This window comes from Aythya ferina (genome assembly GCF_964211825.1).
Source record: "Aythya ferina genome assembly, chromosome: 2".
NCBI lineage: Eukaryota > Metazoa > Chordata > Aves > Anseriformes > Anatidae > Aythya > Aythya ferina.
Genome location: NC_140297.1, coordinates 43258450 through 43274166, shown reverse-complemented (window position 1 = coordinate 43274166; position 15717 = coordinate 43258450). Strand labels below are relative to the sequence as shown.

The window sequence follows — 15717 nt, the reverse complement described above, 5'->3', positions numbered from 1 at the left end:
GGAAGTTTTGGCACCAAGACATACACCCTGAAAAAAAAGGGTGATGCCTTGAAAGCCTCAGATGCCTTAAATCAAGCACTGGCAGGCTGCGCTGTGTGCACAGGCTTTGGTTCAACCTCAGGCACACCCAAGGCAGTTTTCTGGGGGGTGGCGAGGGATGTGCCTCGCTCTTTGTTCATGTGGAGCTTGTGCTCTGTGCATGTCCCCTGCGGGAGGGGTGTCCAGGTGAGGAGAGCGCAGAAGCTGTGCAGCACGAGCACATTAATCATACACTTCCCCGTGACACAGATTTAGTGGGCTGTCTTCTGGCTCACTTTAATACCAGCACCAAAATGACCGAGGTTTAACGAAGGCCTTATCTGTACCCAGGAGGGAGCTAAAAGCAACAGACCATCGGCTGCAAACCTGCTTCTCCCCCCTCCCCTGAGACCAGGGAAGGTTTTACACCGCAGGGGCAGCCAATGTGGATTTCTTCTCTGGTGTTACTGTGTGTAAGGGAAGGACCCAATGGGGGAAGGAGTCATCAGCAAAGTGAGAGACATTCAAAGGCCACTGGACTTGCTGAGCGTGGCATTCAGGCCTCCAGTGAGAGGGGATGGACCTGAATTATTTTAGGATAGGGATCATTTTAGGAAGAGGCCCCTACCTGATTGTGGATGCCCTGAAGATGAAAGACAAACCTGAGTTGTTGTTATTTTATTTGCTCCAATAAACATTTGATTTATACAAAACAAAACAAAAAATAATAAAAAACCACCACTGTTTACAAAGCAAGTTAAGTGCTTGAAACATTTGATAAACAAGAGTATATATTGTTCACATTCCTATTTCATACATGATGTACAGGTGAAGTATGCCTTAAAAGAATTAAAAAAAATCCTTTACATGTAGTAGTAAAAAAAAAAAAAAAGAAAGAAATGTCAGTATTGACCCTTCTTTTGGGCCTGCACAGGCACTGGCAGCACCTCGCTAGATGGCAGCGGCCCTGCAGCTCCCTCACTTCTTGTTTTTATTAAAAAAAAAAATAAAAAATCACCCTTCCCCCCTAAAATTCGACACAGCATCCTCTGAATTCCACCATAGTTGCTGAGATTTTGCTCTGCTCTGTTTAAATATTTCTGAGTAGTTTAGTTTAAATGAAACAAAAGCTAACAAAACCACTTGAAATAAAATATTTTCCATCATGTTTGAACTCCTATTTAAATGAGTATGATTCCTGTTGACTGATTTGTCAATGTCTTCTAGAAAAATATCAATGTTTATCTGTCAAAGGTGTTTAATAAATTGCACTGGATATAGTCCTGTACAGGACTGGTCTGTGCTGGCTGAATTTCTAGTTTCCAAGGCCTGCTTACATGCCAAGGGCAAGAAAAAAAGTGAAAAATCACTGCAAAACTCCTGAAGATAAAATTGTTAGCATTTATTAAACACACTGCTGTCATTTATATAAGTCCAATGTAATGCCAACTGTCTTCCTAAACATGTCGGAGACCAGAAGCCCTGCTATCCTATATGCAAGCAGCGTGGAGGGCAGGATATGACATTAATCTGATGTTATGGATCTTTCCCTCAGCTCTGAGGTCCTCGTGCAAAAATAAAGGCACTGGGTGTTGTCTCGCTTTTTTCTAGAAAGCGTGGAACAGAGTCAGACCATGGTGTGTCAAGCAATTAGACATGCTGTACATGGAAAAAGTATTTGTTCTTACAGCAACACAATCAAGGTAAAAGGAAAGGGGAGGAAAAAAGAAAAAAAAAGAGTACTGCCTGCACTCAGAATGCAGAGCAAATATAAAACATCTGCTTGGATTATTGCTGGTCGTGTCTTGTTTTGTATGGTTTGGGGGTGGGGAAGGGAGGAGGGGAAATCTCATCCTGCTGATATTTTGCAACCTGCTTGCAAGCAGCATGAATTGAAAGCAATAAACATGTAACGCTAATGACCTCTGTATGAAAACACACGTACGGGAGGGGGCAAACATCCTCACACTCCCATTGTGGGATGCTGTGAGGACTTTGGGGTTAAGGCGAGAGGGCAAAGACATCCCTGAACCTTCTAAATTGTGCAGCAGACAGGACTGCATAGTTACAGCTGCAAAGCCAAATCTGCCTTTCTGCTGTGAGACTGCTCCTGCAACTGTGAGCTCCCGGGCCACAGCTGGGTGCTTATTGTGTCTCCTTCGAAAGCCACCTTCTTATTGCTTATTATTCCTATCTTTTTGGCAGAGTGCTTAGTGCACAATTGCTAGTGTCCTGATGTGCCAGTCTCCCCAGGCTCTTTCCCTAAATGGGGAGGGATCTCTAATGCACAGGTAATTTCCTGGAGGCATTTTTAAAACTCTTTCCTTCAGAGCATGGCTGTTTATATATATATATATATATACACATACATACACACATTTTTATATATATATATATATGTATATATATATATAAATAGCAATTTCATAGTTATATACAGGCATTAATAAAGTGCATAATGTTATTGGCTATTCTCAAATCTCATTTCCTGAGGAAGTGCTACAATACATAGCTCCTCCCATGACATGGCATGATGCTGGCAGCCAACGCTAGGGTATGACACCTGCTCCCTAGCTTTTAACTCCCTTGAATACATCTCCTTGTCCAGAGCCACAGCTTAAAGGGAGTAGTGACAGCCTCAGTCCTCCAGGAAGCAAGTCAAGGCACCGATCGAGACTTCTTCCTTCGCCAAGGTTTAGGAGCGACTTCTCTCCATTTCGGAGCTCTTGGGCTCACACTACTTGGCGGTGGTCACGGAGCCATCTTCGGGGATCTTCTCCTCCGAACAGCTCCTTCCTGAGAGCTTGTCGTGGTGCTTGAGCTCGCTGAAGCGCTCCGCGACGCACTGCGCCGTCAGCCGGGCCTCGGGGTCGTGGTCCCAGCACTCGATCAGGGTTTCACACACCATCTGGATGCCCTACAGAGAGCACAGGGAGAGCAGCTGTGATGGGGACAGTCTGAGTCACCGCCAAACCGCATCTGTGAGAGTTTGTTTTAAGGCCCTCCAAAGTGCAGGGGGTTACTTGTACGTGCTGGAGGTGATGGAACCAGTCCCCAAAGTGCATTGTGGGCTCTGCTGTCACTGTAATGGGGGTATTGACTTTTTTTTTTTAAATATCTTTTTTAGAAAAACACCCTACTACTGTACTTGCAGCAGCTTACATCACTGGTAATGTCATACCTGGATGTATATTCTGATACGTCATAATAAGAAAAATTATGGTTTGGAACAGCGTTAGGGAATCAAACAGTTTTTGTTCCAATCGATATGATCAGACTGCCTGGATAATGACGTCCTGCTCAACCCATCCATCCCTTTGCGTGCCTGAATTCTGTATGGGCTTTACGAACAGATTCTGATTGCCAGCAGTATCAGGCCCTACACCAGCCTTTATGAATTCCCCGCAGACTAAGTAAAACTATGTGCAAATACGGGCCACAGTCCCACAAACACTTAAACACATGTCACTCACAGATGTAACTATTTAACCTTCATTTCAATGCTGATGCACATGTTTACAGGAACAAAAAACAGTTGCATCTTTGTAATGCATTTTGTAAACATGAGGTATTTGCCAGGAAATTGTGTGCTTTGCGTTATGACACTAAAAGCCCATTAAGTAGGATTTATCTTAAACTTCTTATTTAAAAAAATAACATTTCACAACAGTGCATTAATTGCGTAATTTACCTAATTGGTGATGTTGACTGATGTCAATGTTAATAGCAGAACGTTATTGTCTGTATACAAATAGCATTAGTTTTCTGCTGGCATTGAAATTACAAGCAGTAAATTAAATTAAATATTAAACATTAACTTGAAATCAATAGTGCAACAAATCTCATTAAGGGGGAAAAAATGTAATATGTAAATCCATTCCAGAATTTTATCACGATGAATAATGAGTTCATTACAAAAACACAACTGCAGTGGAAGGAAATGAATATGGAAGAGCCATTACAGTAAGAGCAACTTCTGTGGAGTTCAAAGCAGATCCTCAGCTGCTGTAAACTGTCACAGCCCCGCTGAAGCCAATGCGTCACTGAATTTTAGACAGCACAACGTGAAACTCTGAAGGGACTCAAGCGGAGGGAATTAAATCCACCTTCATTAAATGTCCTGTGCCTGTGTTATCAGGCATCCATTTCCTGCCTCAGAGCCTCCAATGAGCCCTGCTGGAGCTTGCTGCACATGCCCCAGAAATGTGCAAGTGCAGCACAGGGCACCCCAGTTGGCAGGATGCCCTGTACTCGGGGGTGTGGGTGGCACAAACTGGCTCCCTGAGCACCCCAAGCCCCGGTGGTTCCCTGCCAAAGTGCCCTGGCCATGCTGGCACACTGATGCTGGCCCTACAGCTGGCCAGCTGTGCCTGGAAGGTGCTCCTGAAGCCTTGCTTCACAGGGCACAGCCAGTTTGTGCCCACAGGAGTGGCTCTGCCCCCAATTCAGTCAAGTCCCCACGCCATCTAACCCTGCCTGAGGCCTCCTTTAAGTGCCAGTGACTTTTGCTTTATAGGGGCCTTCATTGATCTCAATGACATGTGCGTCACTTGACTCTTCCCAAACACACAACGGAAATATTTGCTGACAGCTTCTGCCTTTGCGTTAGCATAGGCCATATCTTTCTTTCATATGCTGTAATGGATTGGTGCTAAGTTAGATTTCCTTTTGCTCTTGAGAAAACTTATTGTCCTCAATTTGCTGACCACAGACTTTCCTGTTGTTCTTCTCTTTCCCTAATCAGTTCTCTACACTGCTCTATTTTTTTTTTTTTCACACAGAAGACTGTGACTTTTGAGTATTCTCAGAAAGTTTTCACACTGTTCCTAATTTTAAGCATTTTCTTCTACTTATTTTTTATTTTCCCCCAAATGATCTGGCTCAGGATCTATTCTGCTTTGTTAATTGGGATCTTCTAAAGTACCATGTGTATATTACCAGTTTGGACTTCGTTTTGCCTTTGTGGAAAAAAAACAACTGCAATTAACTCGTGATCACTTTTATTAGCTCAATTACAATTACAAGAAAAATAATTCTGCAATAACTTTTCTATTCTATGCAGATGAGCACTAATACAACCTCTCCTTCCCAGCTCAACATGTTAGTTAGAAGATGGTTGTAGCTCTAGCTCCTAGAAATTTCTAGGGCCTTTCAGTCCTGCTAACATCAGATATCCAGGTGTCCCTCAAAACACAGCTCTCCTCCCCAGTTAAAGCACCCCTCCTCAGTAATCCTGCTCGTTACAGCTGGCTGCATAAGGATTGATACCACTGGTCTAGGAAGGGGCTGTGCTCTGCCACAGTCATCAGGCAGCAGATGTGTTGCTCCTGGTTGGAGGAGTGATTGATTACAGCCACTCACACGGCCTTTCCTAAGTAAGTGTTAGACTATGATTTTAACATCCCAACTGGAATGAAAAAGGGAGTGTTATATTGCTCCTGATGGAAATGCTAGCTGGTCTTGGTTGCCTGGGCTTTTATAAATGTCCCCTGTGCTTTCCTTTTGTCTGTAAGACCACTCAACATACCGCATTGACAAACGCAATGACCAAGCCTCACTTCTCTGACATGAGTCTCATTTTATCTCTTCTGATAAAACTGCTTAGAGCAGAATTTAAGAAATGCATGCCTTTGGCTTGTTTCCATTCAGCTTCAGCTACTCAGAAATCAGGCCGTGACTATCACACCTAGGAAGTGCAACCGTGGTGTCCACGAATGGGGAAAGCTGATAGAGTGCCTCCCGACATGCAAGGGAAAGGGACTGCTACTACACAGAATAAAAACAAACTGGCTTGCTGACGACTCATTTCCTATTTTCTTAAACCTGTCAACAGCTGGGATTCCACTATGACCATTCTCCATGATAAAGTGCTGAAATTTGTTTTCTCTGCTGAAGGGATGCATGTGTGAAGTTGCTCTCTTTGACCTTTCAGAGCCTGCACGCAGTGTGCTGTGAGGCCCAAATTATTCTGTGGCTGTCTAGATGGTTGTTGAGTCTCAGGTTTCCTTTTTTTTTTTTTTTTTTTTTTTTGGTATGGTCACTTTCAGATTACACTGGTGGGCAGTAGAAATTCCAGTGCTTTCGGGGCAGGCACAATGACCCTGTGGTGTCTAAACCATGGGCAGCATCAGTGTCACCATGTGGCAGAGCTCTGATCTGTTCAAAAGAGAGATCCCTCCCACTGAGCAGGATGCCGAGCTAAGGCTCAGGCTTTGGGCAGCAACTAAATGTGTGGTGTGGCTCCCAGCTGCTTCGATGTGGTGCTCTTACCTGATGGTTAAGCCAGGAGCTGGGGATCTCGGGTCGCCCTCTGTCTCTTAGGACGTTGTCCTTCATGCTTTCCACGCAGGGGTGTTCTCGCACTTTAGAGCCGAATGGGGGCTCATACTCTTTCACTTCTGCCAAGAGAATAAGCAAACACAAGGGTATTCAGCTGGGCTGTGCTGGTGCCAAGTGTAAAGGGAGCTGGCTGTTCTCTGGAGGAGTAGGAGGCACTGATTAGCTGCTCAGTGCCACTGCTCTGCCTGACCAGCTCCAAACAAAGCAAAGCCAGTTGGCATGTTCAAAAATATTTCAGATGTGTTTCTCCCACATGCCCCCGCCCTCCCTCCCTCCCTCCCTTTTTGTTTCCTAGCCAACTAGACAGTTCTCATTTAAACCCTTTAGTACATAATCATATTAGCCACAGTCAGAGCAGCAGAGTCACTTATAATGGCTTGGGAGCCTTTCACAGTCTCTGCTGAGCCAAAACACGCAGGGACTTCAAGGTGAGCTTTGCTTGAGCCAAGCTTGAAAGAAAGGGTTACTTTGGTCCCCTGTAGGTTCCCCAGGGTCCTCACATGCTTTCCAGGTGAAATATACACCGAAATCTAGGTCATAGATATTAATGTGCCAGATTGCTAGGAGGAAAGAGTTGCTCGAAAAGGACAAAGTTACAGCAAGGAACAGTGCTGGAAGCTTCCACGTTACCCTTGTTTATTACCGAGCCAGTAGTGGTCTGCTCTTATTTTAGGCCTCTTTCCCAAAATAGGTCAGTTTTGACCCATGATGCAGGGGGCACGGCTTCCTGAAGGGGCTGCTGCCATTCTGGTTTTTGTTTGCATGTTGCATATTTTCTTTGCTTTTCTTTGGAGAGAGAAAGGAAGAGGCAGACATATGGGACCTTTGGAGGAGACTCAAGAAATCTCTGAGAGCGGAAATATTATAGTAGATGCTGACACAGTGTAGAAAATGCTGTGGTTTCTTTGGGAACAGATGGAGAATTTACTCATAGGCCTAATGACTTGCTAGTATTAGATAAAGATTTATGAAGTTGGCCTGTTCTGCTGCCTCTTATTTCTTTCTAGGAATTAATTGAGGGCAAGAAAAACTGACGTGTAATCTACTAGGCAGGCTGAAGAATGCAAGTGTCTAGAAGATGTGTGAAGAGAGATGAACAAGATGGGAGACACAGTACTGCTGTATAATGTTGCAACCAAAGTTCAAATACAGTATCCAGCACTGCTCAGTCCTCTCCAGAGGCATTTTGTAGTAAATAGGAACTCTGAGAAGGGCGATAACAATGATTAAGACCCCAGAAAAAGTGTCCAGCAAAGCTTGGCTTTGAGTACTTTGAAGGGAAAGGTGAGAGTATGGTAAAATATTAAAGTAATTAAATATTGAGATAACATACGTCAGGTCATTCTGACTGACATATCTCATGATAAAAACAAGGTAGTATTGAACATAACTAAAAGGTGGACTTTTCTCCAAGAGTCAGGCTGTAGATCTCATTGCTTAGTGATGGCTATGACAAGAAGACTTGACAAGCTACAGAAAAAGAGAGGGGATTTCTAAAAGAATAGCCTATGTCATAATAACAAACATTTTGGAAGGGATATTAAACCTCGTGCTTTAAATGTTCAGCATTTATAGGTCCAGCTGCAAACAACTATGCATGTAGTCCAGCAGATTACCCTACAGATGCCTCCTGCAGAGATCTCCCTCCCTCTCCTGAATCATTTGCTGCTGGCCACTGGCCACACAACTCTCTGCTGCTTGTCTATAGTCCTGAAACACAAGCTCTATCTTCTCATAAGTAAATTACTTTCTTTTCGACTCAAGGGCCAAACTCTGCTTTGCTTCCTTCCCTCCACAAGAAGGCATACCAGTTTCATCCACATTGATCTGAGTTTGAGATTATTCAGCCAAAGTAAATTCACAAGACTTTAGCCCAAGAAGTTAACTGAGAAGTTCCCATCCTGCTGGTCAAAAACCCAGATTTCCATGCAGCGCAAGCCCAATGATTACAAAGCAGATGCATTTACGAACAAAGGTAATCGAAATAGTAAAGATTGCTGAGGAAACCTAAATAGCATGATCTATACACCGTCTCCATCGGGTATGGTTTGATTACAGTAGTGGTCCTGGACACTAGCCAAGGCTCAGAGATCTCCTAGCAAAAGCAGAGAAGACGATCCCTGTTAGGGACAATCGACCATGACACAGTGTGAGGGGAAAAACAGGCTGGAAAAGAGCATAGCGGGGGAGACAAGCATCAAGGGGAAATGTTGAGCAATGGCACCTGTGTGGCACTGTCAGCTGTTTGGAAAGTTCCCAGCACCATATAGGTTACTTTTAATGTGAACAGGCCGTTTTGAGCATGTATATGTCTTTTTTCAAGAAATCCCTGCAAGCTAGGCTCTGGTTTGCTCTTCTGTGCTTGCCTCAGAGGAGTCTGAGTGTGCAACAGAGGGAAGCTGGTGCTGTGGTGCTGATCTGTTCCCTCTTGCTGAGCTGAATCTGAAGGCCACTGAGGTTTATGAGATGGCTCACGTGGGGGAAGGGAAAGCCTTCCTGGGGAATTGACAGGTTTGTAATACATTTTCCATGTACAAGAAATTCCTTCTGTGCTATAAGCATTCCTCTTCTAAATATAAAAACTATTGTGGTTTTTTTTTTTTTGTTTGTTTGTTTGTTTTGTTCTGTTTGTTTTGTTTTGTTGTTATTGTTCATTTGTAAAGAAGGAGAAATTGAGGCCAGATGGCAATTCTCTGTAATAACTTTATAGTAATACGGCCGTGCCTTCCCTCGGTTTGAAAAGCATGCAGCATCTTCTTGCTATTTATTATCTCGCTTCTCTCTCCCTTAGAAAGAAAAGCCCACTGAATCCTCTGGCAGTAAATCCTCCTTATGCTGGGGAATCTCAGGTGTCAGACACATTTTGCAGTAATAGCTAGGGTTATTCATGGATCATGTTGACGTGCTGCAGTAGATGTAACAGATGCCAGTCTGAGGTAGGTTAAGATGTTCCTTCCTAGATGCTCATGAACAGCTATATACAGATGCTGAATCTATTTTTCATGACTTATATGTTTCTTCTGATTGTTTTTTGACCAGTCAGCCACTAAAAATGACAACTGGTTGAAGTACCATAAATATCTCAGGTATCCTGAACTACAGCACCTTTAGCAGTCAATAATGGCAGGGCTCCTTCAACTTCAACCTCCAGCATTTAATCTTTATGGTCGTGAGCTACCTTGCACTAATAATCACTGCACCTCTGCTTCCCTTTAACGCTGGCATGGCCATAACTCTCAGAAAGGCTGGGACTGGATTGTAGCCTCAAACAGTTATTACTGAAAATCTCTATTTGTTGTGCCTGATGAATGCTTTGGAAAATTTGGCTGTGGGTTCCTCAGAGGAATAAGCCTCTCACATGTGATCTTCTGCTCTAAACTCATTGTAGTGACATTCTCTTCCTTCAGGCCAGAACTACACACCTGCAAATCCTGTCAACACTCCCGCATGTGATCTGTCTTGCTGTTTTTTTTGTGGGACAGCTCCTCATGCCGGCAGATGAAGGCTTATTTGTAGAATTAAAGCAGGAGTGAGGTGAAACAAGGCTAGCAAAAATCACAGAGCACAGTCCACAGCAGTGAGCTGGTGCTTGGGAGTTTTGTGTCCTTTTGAAACACCCCTCATTTTAGAGTTTCCAAGGGGTGAGCCACAGGAGAGAGAAATCTATCGATGGTGGGGCTACTGAGACAACTCACATACATACGTACACACACATCTGCATGTGCATGCAGTGTGGCTTTCTTCATGCTAGAGGAATTTAGGCGGTGGATCTCTTTAGCTGTTGCACAAAGGGACTGTGCAAGGCTCCAAAGCCATTTCATGGCCAAGTTTAAGGAGTTGTCAAATGCTTACTTCACATTTTCCCTTGATTTCCCAGTTCCACTCCTTTCAAATATGAATGTCAGCTGGGAAGGGTGAGGATGAGTTGGGATGGGTGAACTCACTCTGCAGTTTCCCTTGCACAGACACGTTCTAAGTGACTTCACATCTGATGATCAAAGACACACAGCCACCCTTTCAAAGGGTCAGGGGCGTGTGAGCTCTGCTCTGATTACAGGCTGCTTAGTCACTGTGTGCTGGATTCTCAGGTGGGAAAGCAGCAGAACCCAGGAGGGAGATCTTATCTACCACCACCTGGGCTTGTTGAAGGATGGCACCAAATATCCTACATGTAGTACTGTGGTGACACATGGGGAATTTCTGGGAGATGAGCTGCTGTTGTGGGGTGATGCTGCACTGTGTGGATGTACCATCTCAGGGCTACATGCCCCCACATGACATCGCAATGCAGGCATGTCCCACTTGGGCTCCTCTCTGCAGGAGAAGCTTAAATCAGGCCTCAGCTGCAGATGCCTCAGGACTTAATGTGCAGGCACATCCCCACTGCACAGGCTATCAAGATGTTCACTGCTACCACTGTCACCTCTGCATGCTCAGCATGATTAACACCGAGTGCTTCACAGGCTACAGGATACACAAATGTTTAGTTGCAATTCCTGGCTGACTCTTCCCAAGTAAGCATAAGATTAACTAAAGATTTTATTCGCATTAAACACAGCTCTGGTAAAGCAAGGCTGCCATTTCAAACAAAGCTATGCTGCTACACCAAAGCCAGTGGCAGGTGTAGCAGCCTTACACTGCAGGCTGTACAATGCTGCACAAGCAACTTTGCCATTTTCTGAGGAGTTTCTCTTCTCCCTCTTCACCAGCCCTGTGCATCCAGAGGTTCCTTTTCCTCTCCTCTCCTGCTGCCCCCAGCAGTCCCCTGGCTGCCGCAGCTCCGATACAAAGCAGATGGTTTTCTTTTCTTTCTAGGAGGCTGTCGGAGAAATTACACTTGCCTCAGTCGCCAAAGCTGTGTCGCTCTGAAAGCAAGTGGTTTAGATGAAAATTATATTTCTTGCAACGTGCAGCATCTGGTGCACAGCTGTTGCACTGAATGAAATACCAAGTTAACGGCAGTGTGGAGCAGTTGAAGTTCTCCCCAAAGCAGTATTGCTGAGTTTCTAAATATGCCTCTTAAATTATACTCCAGTGAAAAATCAGTCAAACTTGATCTTTGCCTCTGTCTCCCTTTCCCTTGTGCCTCATTTCTGCTTCTCTGTATTTAGCACAACAAAGTAACAATGAACAGCACAGCCTTTCTCGAAAGCTGATCCCCACCTGCATATTTACTACGGCAGCTTCACAGTATGGATTATGCTGCTGGGTATTTTTGTTTAAACGTCTGCTAACTGCAAAGGCCTGGCATGCTGTAGAGACTGTGCTCAACAAAGCTGCTGCAGTGAAAGAGCCTGCCTCCATCGCCTCCCACACTCACCCAACACCTGCACGTTGACAAACAGATCCTGAGAGCTCCCTTTGTAGAAGAAGTAAAGTCACCCTACCTTTACGTGGCTGAGTGGCAATTAGCCCCTCACATGCTTCCTTCCCTAATTGTTGGAAGTTGTTAATGCTACCGCCTCTGCATTTGGCTGCTCTCTGAACTTCCATGGACCTGCTCTACCGAGAAGGAGCCCACACTGCAGTCAGGCCTGTGCTGGGACGATGGCCTCTACAACTTTAGGCTCCTTTGGAAAGGCTGGCTGCAGTCAGGACAGCCTACCCTGGCTTATACGTGAGGTCATTCCTCTCAGAGCCCATCAGTTCAGAAAGACAAGAGGGGTTTGCGTGAGTGGAGGGAAGGGTGCAAGGAGAGGAGGGAGTCTCATGGGTGACAGATGGAGAGGGAAGCAGAGGGGGAGCTGCAGTCACGAATCACTGTAAGGATATTTTACCAGCTGGTTGCAAAGAGTCAGCCTGCATGAACCAAGGGAAAATCTAAGAAGGAAATGAGAGAAACCATGCGATGCTTCTGCAGCTCAGCACCAATGACAAGCTAAGGGAGGTACATCCTGGGAGTTATTTTTAGCTGCTGTGGTTGAAGACACTAAACCCAAGTTCCACCCCCTACAGATCCTACCCAAAGACTCCCGTGGTTCTGCTAGGGAGTTCAGCTACCTGCAAAGATGACTGAAATATGGAAACAAAATTTGAGAAGTGTGTTTCTGGAGATGAGGAGAACTGAGGGATGAAATGAATAAGGAAAATCAGGAGATGGGGGTTAAGCTCCACCTTGAAAGCAAAGGGTATGCTGAGCCAGAGAGATCTCTCTTTTTCCTAAAATGACTTCAGCTTTTCTTCTCAAGGTTATAACGGGTCAGTCTCTACCAGCTAAACATGCTGGTGATTTTCCTTCCTTATGAAACTCCCTTTATATCCTCTTTTAGGCAGTTGCCTTTTGAGAACAGCAGCAATAAGGTTTGCTCTTGCTACAACCTCCATTTCACTGTACTCAGCAAATATGACCAGGACGGGACTCAGGCATCAGCAAAGATAAAAGAGTCCACAGTGAACAGCTCATATTTATATTAATAACGTGTGTTCCTAAATTCAAGAAACAGACAGCCCAAGAAACAGGGCAAAGATCCGTTTTCTAATGTTTTAAATCTCCTCAGCCACATTTACAAAGTGCTAATGAAAGGCTGAAGGTGTGCCAACGCATTTAGAAACATACATGACCACGACAGTTAAATGTGGATAGGTTTGCCTTGGAACATGCCAGAATGAGTTTCAGTTCTTGAGGCACCACACGTTTTTGCCCCCAAAGATTTGCCTAGAAAAGAATGTTTTTTCATGCATTTGTGCTAGCGCTAGCTGTTTGCACACATACTCGCTTTGTAGCGTTCCCGGCAGGGTGCAAATTGGGGCAAATCTGTTGCCCACAGGGCGGCCCACCCACAAAGACCAAATGCTGGTCAGACAGAGCCGGAGGCTGAGATGGAGGCATTCCTCCCTCCTGCACACAGACACCATGGTGCAGCCGCACAGCTGCTGTGCAGAGTGGCCTCAGAGACCTCGGTGGACAGTCTTGTGGTATCCCATGGTTGTGAGCAGAGAAACAAGGAGCGGCTATGTGCATCTTCCAAAGGGACACTGGTTTCCCTGCTGTACACTATGTTCCCCATACTGTAGCGCTCTACCCTGCCAGATTGTCCTGTCTCTGTGGCAGCCCTTTGAGATGCAACTGTGCCAAGTCCAAGGAAAAGGGAGCCTCTGTACTTTTGGAAGTAGGGTAACAAATCAAAACATAGTCACATGTCTCCCATAATATCCACATCAGTGTTATCTGTAACAGCCTCACTCCTCAGACTGCCTGTGGGAGTCCTGGACTGTGCAGCAGGTTTTGTCAGAATGATTACTAGACAATACGAGCAGACAGAAGAATTTTATATTTAACTTAGTCTTATTTTAGTCCCTGAAGTAAGGTGAAAATCTTCAAACATAGCAATATGTAATGCAGATATCTCAACAGCAACTTTTGTGATTTCTAGCACATACCAGTGCTGCACACTGGGAATTCGGGGGCAGCTTTAGGCAAAAACAGAAATGGAGATTTTGTGTCTGTGAACAAACTCTGAATATGAACAAGCAAAGAAGCTCTTTTTGGAGAAATTCTGATAGTCAATTCCACTCATTTTCATTTTGTTACTGCACTTAATGCAATGAACCTCCCTTGTTTCTCAGGCGGATGATCTCTTGCAATATCACAAAAAATGATAAGTGGCAGCAGGGGATCTCAGGAAAGCAGAAAGGTTTTTGTATCCCTACGATGGCTCTTACTGAAATGATCAGTTAGTAAATGTGACACTTAACTGGCCCCTCATTAGGTTTCAGAGTGAATATTCCATGAGGGTAAATGGGGGACAGTTACCACTTCTTGGTATTAATATTTCAAAGCTTCTTATATTTACGATCATTTTGGGGGAGGACATACAGACTGAGTCTCTCCATATATACTCAAGATGCTATAGTTTAAGGAAAAACAGACATTAATAATCTTTAAAAGTGGTCTACCTAACAGCAGTTTTATCCTTACAGCAGCTGGGGACTGATTTTCTCATGCTCTCAGGTGCTTGACCTTCAAGCCTGCTCATGTATATCTTATACTGCTGAAGGCCTGTTAGATTACAGTATCCAGACACACTAGAACAATCAGTGAGACCTAAATAGAATCACCCATACTCACAGACAACCACAAGAGCATGTCTGTCCAAACATACTTTTAGAGAGAAGAAAACTGAGGGCACTTACCTCCAACACCGTTGCAGCGAGATGTCATTTCCCAGAGGACCAAAGCCATGGAGTACACATCTGTTTGTTTGAAGGACTCCACATTTTCTAGGTTCATCCTGGACTCCAGAACCTCGGGAGCCATGTACCTTGCTGTGCCAACCTGCAGGAGAGGAGATAGGGCAGAGCTCAAGAGCTGAAACTGTAATTCATGCTTTGGATTCTGCTGTGATGCGACATCAGCTTTCACAGAAGCGGTGCCATTTGACAAGCATCCAACAATTCAAGCCATACTTGGCACAGGTCATATTTTCTGCTGCCATGGGAATCTGGCATTGTCTTGACTACCAACTTGCACCTCCCTTGGTAAAGAAAAACACTAAAACAAACAAGCAAACAAACAAACCCAGCAACCCTTTATAGTTCCTTAAGCCCATGATTTTGGCACTGACAAGTTTTCTCACTCTGGCTGTTTACTGAGATAAACTCTGCCCTCTGGGGCTGAAGAAAATGCCACTGACCGAGTGTCTTTCAGATGAGCAAGAAACACACTGTATTCTTTTACACTGCATATTACAGAGCAAGCAGTTTCTTTCAACAGTACTCTTAAAATGAAAGTTGTAAATGCAGGCTTGGCAGAAGAAAGCAGACACACAAACACTAAATGCAGAAACACACATCTGAAGTGAAACCAAAAATCAGCCTTTTTTTGTTTCCTATAAAGTTTATGTACATTGAGTAATTTTCAGCAATGATTTTATCAGCTTTGCTGAGGTCTACATTATGACCTTGATTGCAGAAGGCAAAGTTTAAATGTCTGTTTTTATCAGAAGGAAGGATTTAAGGAATAATTATTGGATCATGCACCAGTTGCTCTCTAATAACATATTCCTCACAGGGTAGGTATCAAAAAATTACATGCATACAGACACACACATACACATGTCCTGAAAAACTCCCAAGGTAATAAGTCTTTGATCAGGCAAACACAGCTTTAAATGGGAGACTGTTTGATCACACAAATAATAAACACTCAGAAGTGGATGATGCAGTAGGACTGGAGATTCAAATGGGCTGTTTGTAGACTGCACTACAACCATCAGTCCAGAGCCCAGTGATAAGCAGGACTGGAAAAGATCATTTCAGTTATTGGGTCTGCAGTTGCTGAGAGAGCCATTTGGCGTGCTTCTGGAAACAACTCTTACAACTCCATCCTCAGGGCAAATGGGAAAAAGTGCTGCAAGAAGT

The 15717-nt window shown here is 44.3% G+C and overlaps 1 protein-coding gene and 1 long non-coding RNA gene across 4 annotated transcripts in view; one reads left to right on the top strand and one right to left on the bottom strand.

Annotated features, from left to right (window-relative positions):
- The window catches only part of LOC311432298, a 660648-nt gene that overhangs the window by 101655 nt on the left and 543276 nt on the right, over positions 1 to 15717 (top strand). The gene's annotated exons all lie outside the window — the stretch shown is intronic.
- TGFBR2 (transforming growth factor beta receptor 2) overlaps positions 682 to 15717 on the bottom strand; it is a 58908-nt gene continuing 43872 nt past the window's right edge. For all 3 annotated transcript variants that reach the window (XM_084512111.1, XM_084512109.1, XM_084512110.1), the window contains 3 exons: positions 14491 to 14632; positions 6289 to 6416; positions 682 to 2935 (listed from right to left, as the gene is read on the bottom strand). In XM_084512111.1, coding sequence (XP_084368237.1) covers positions 2756 to 2935; positions 6289 to 6416; positions 14491 to 14632 — 450 coding nt within the window. In that variant the 3' untranslated portion in view covers positions 682 to 2755. The remainder of the gene's footprint in view (positions 2936 to 6288; positions 6417 to 14490; positions 14633 to 15717) is intronic.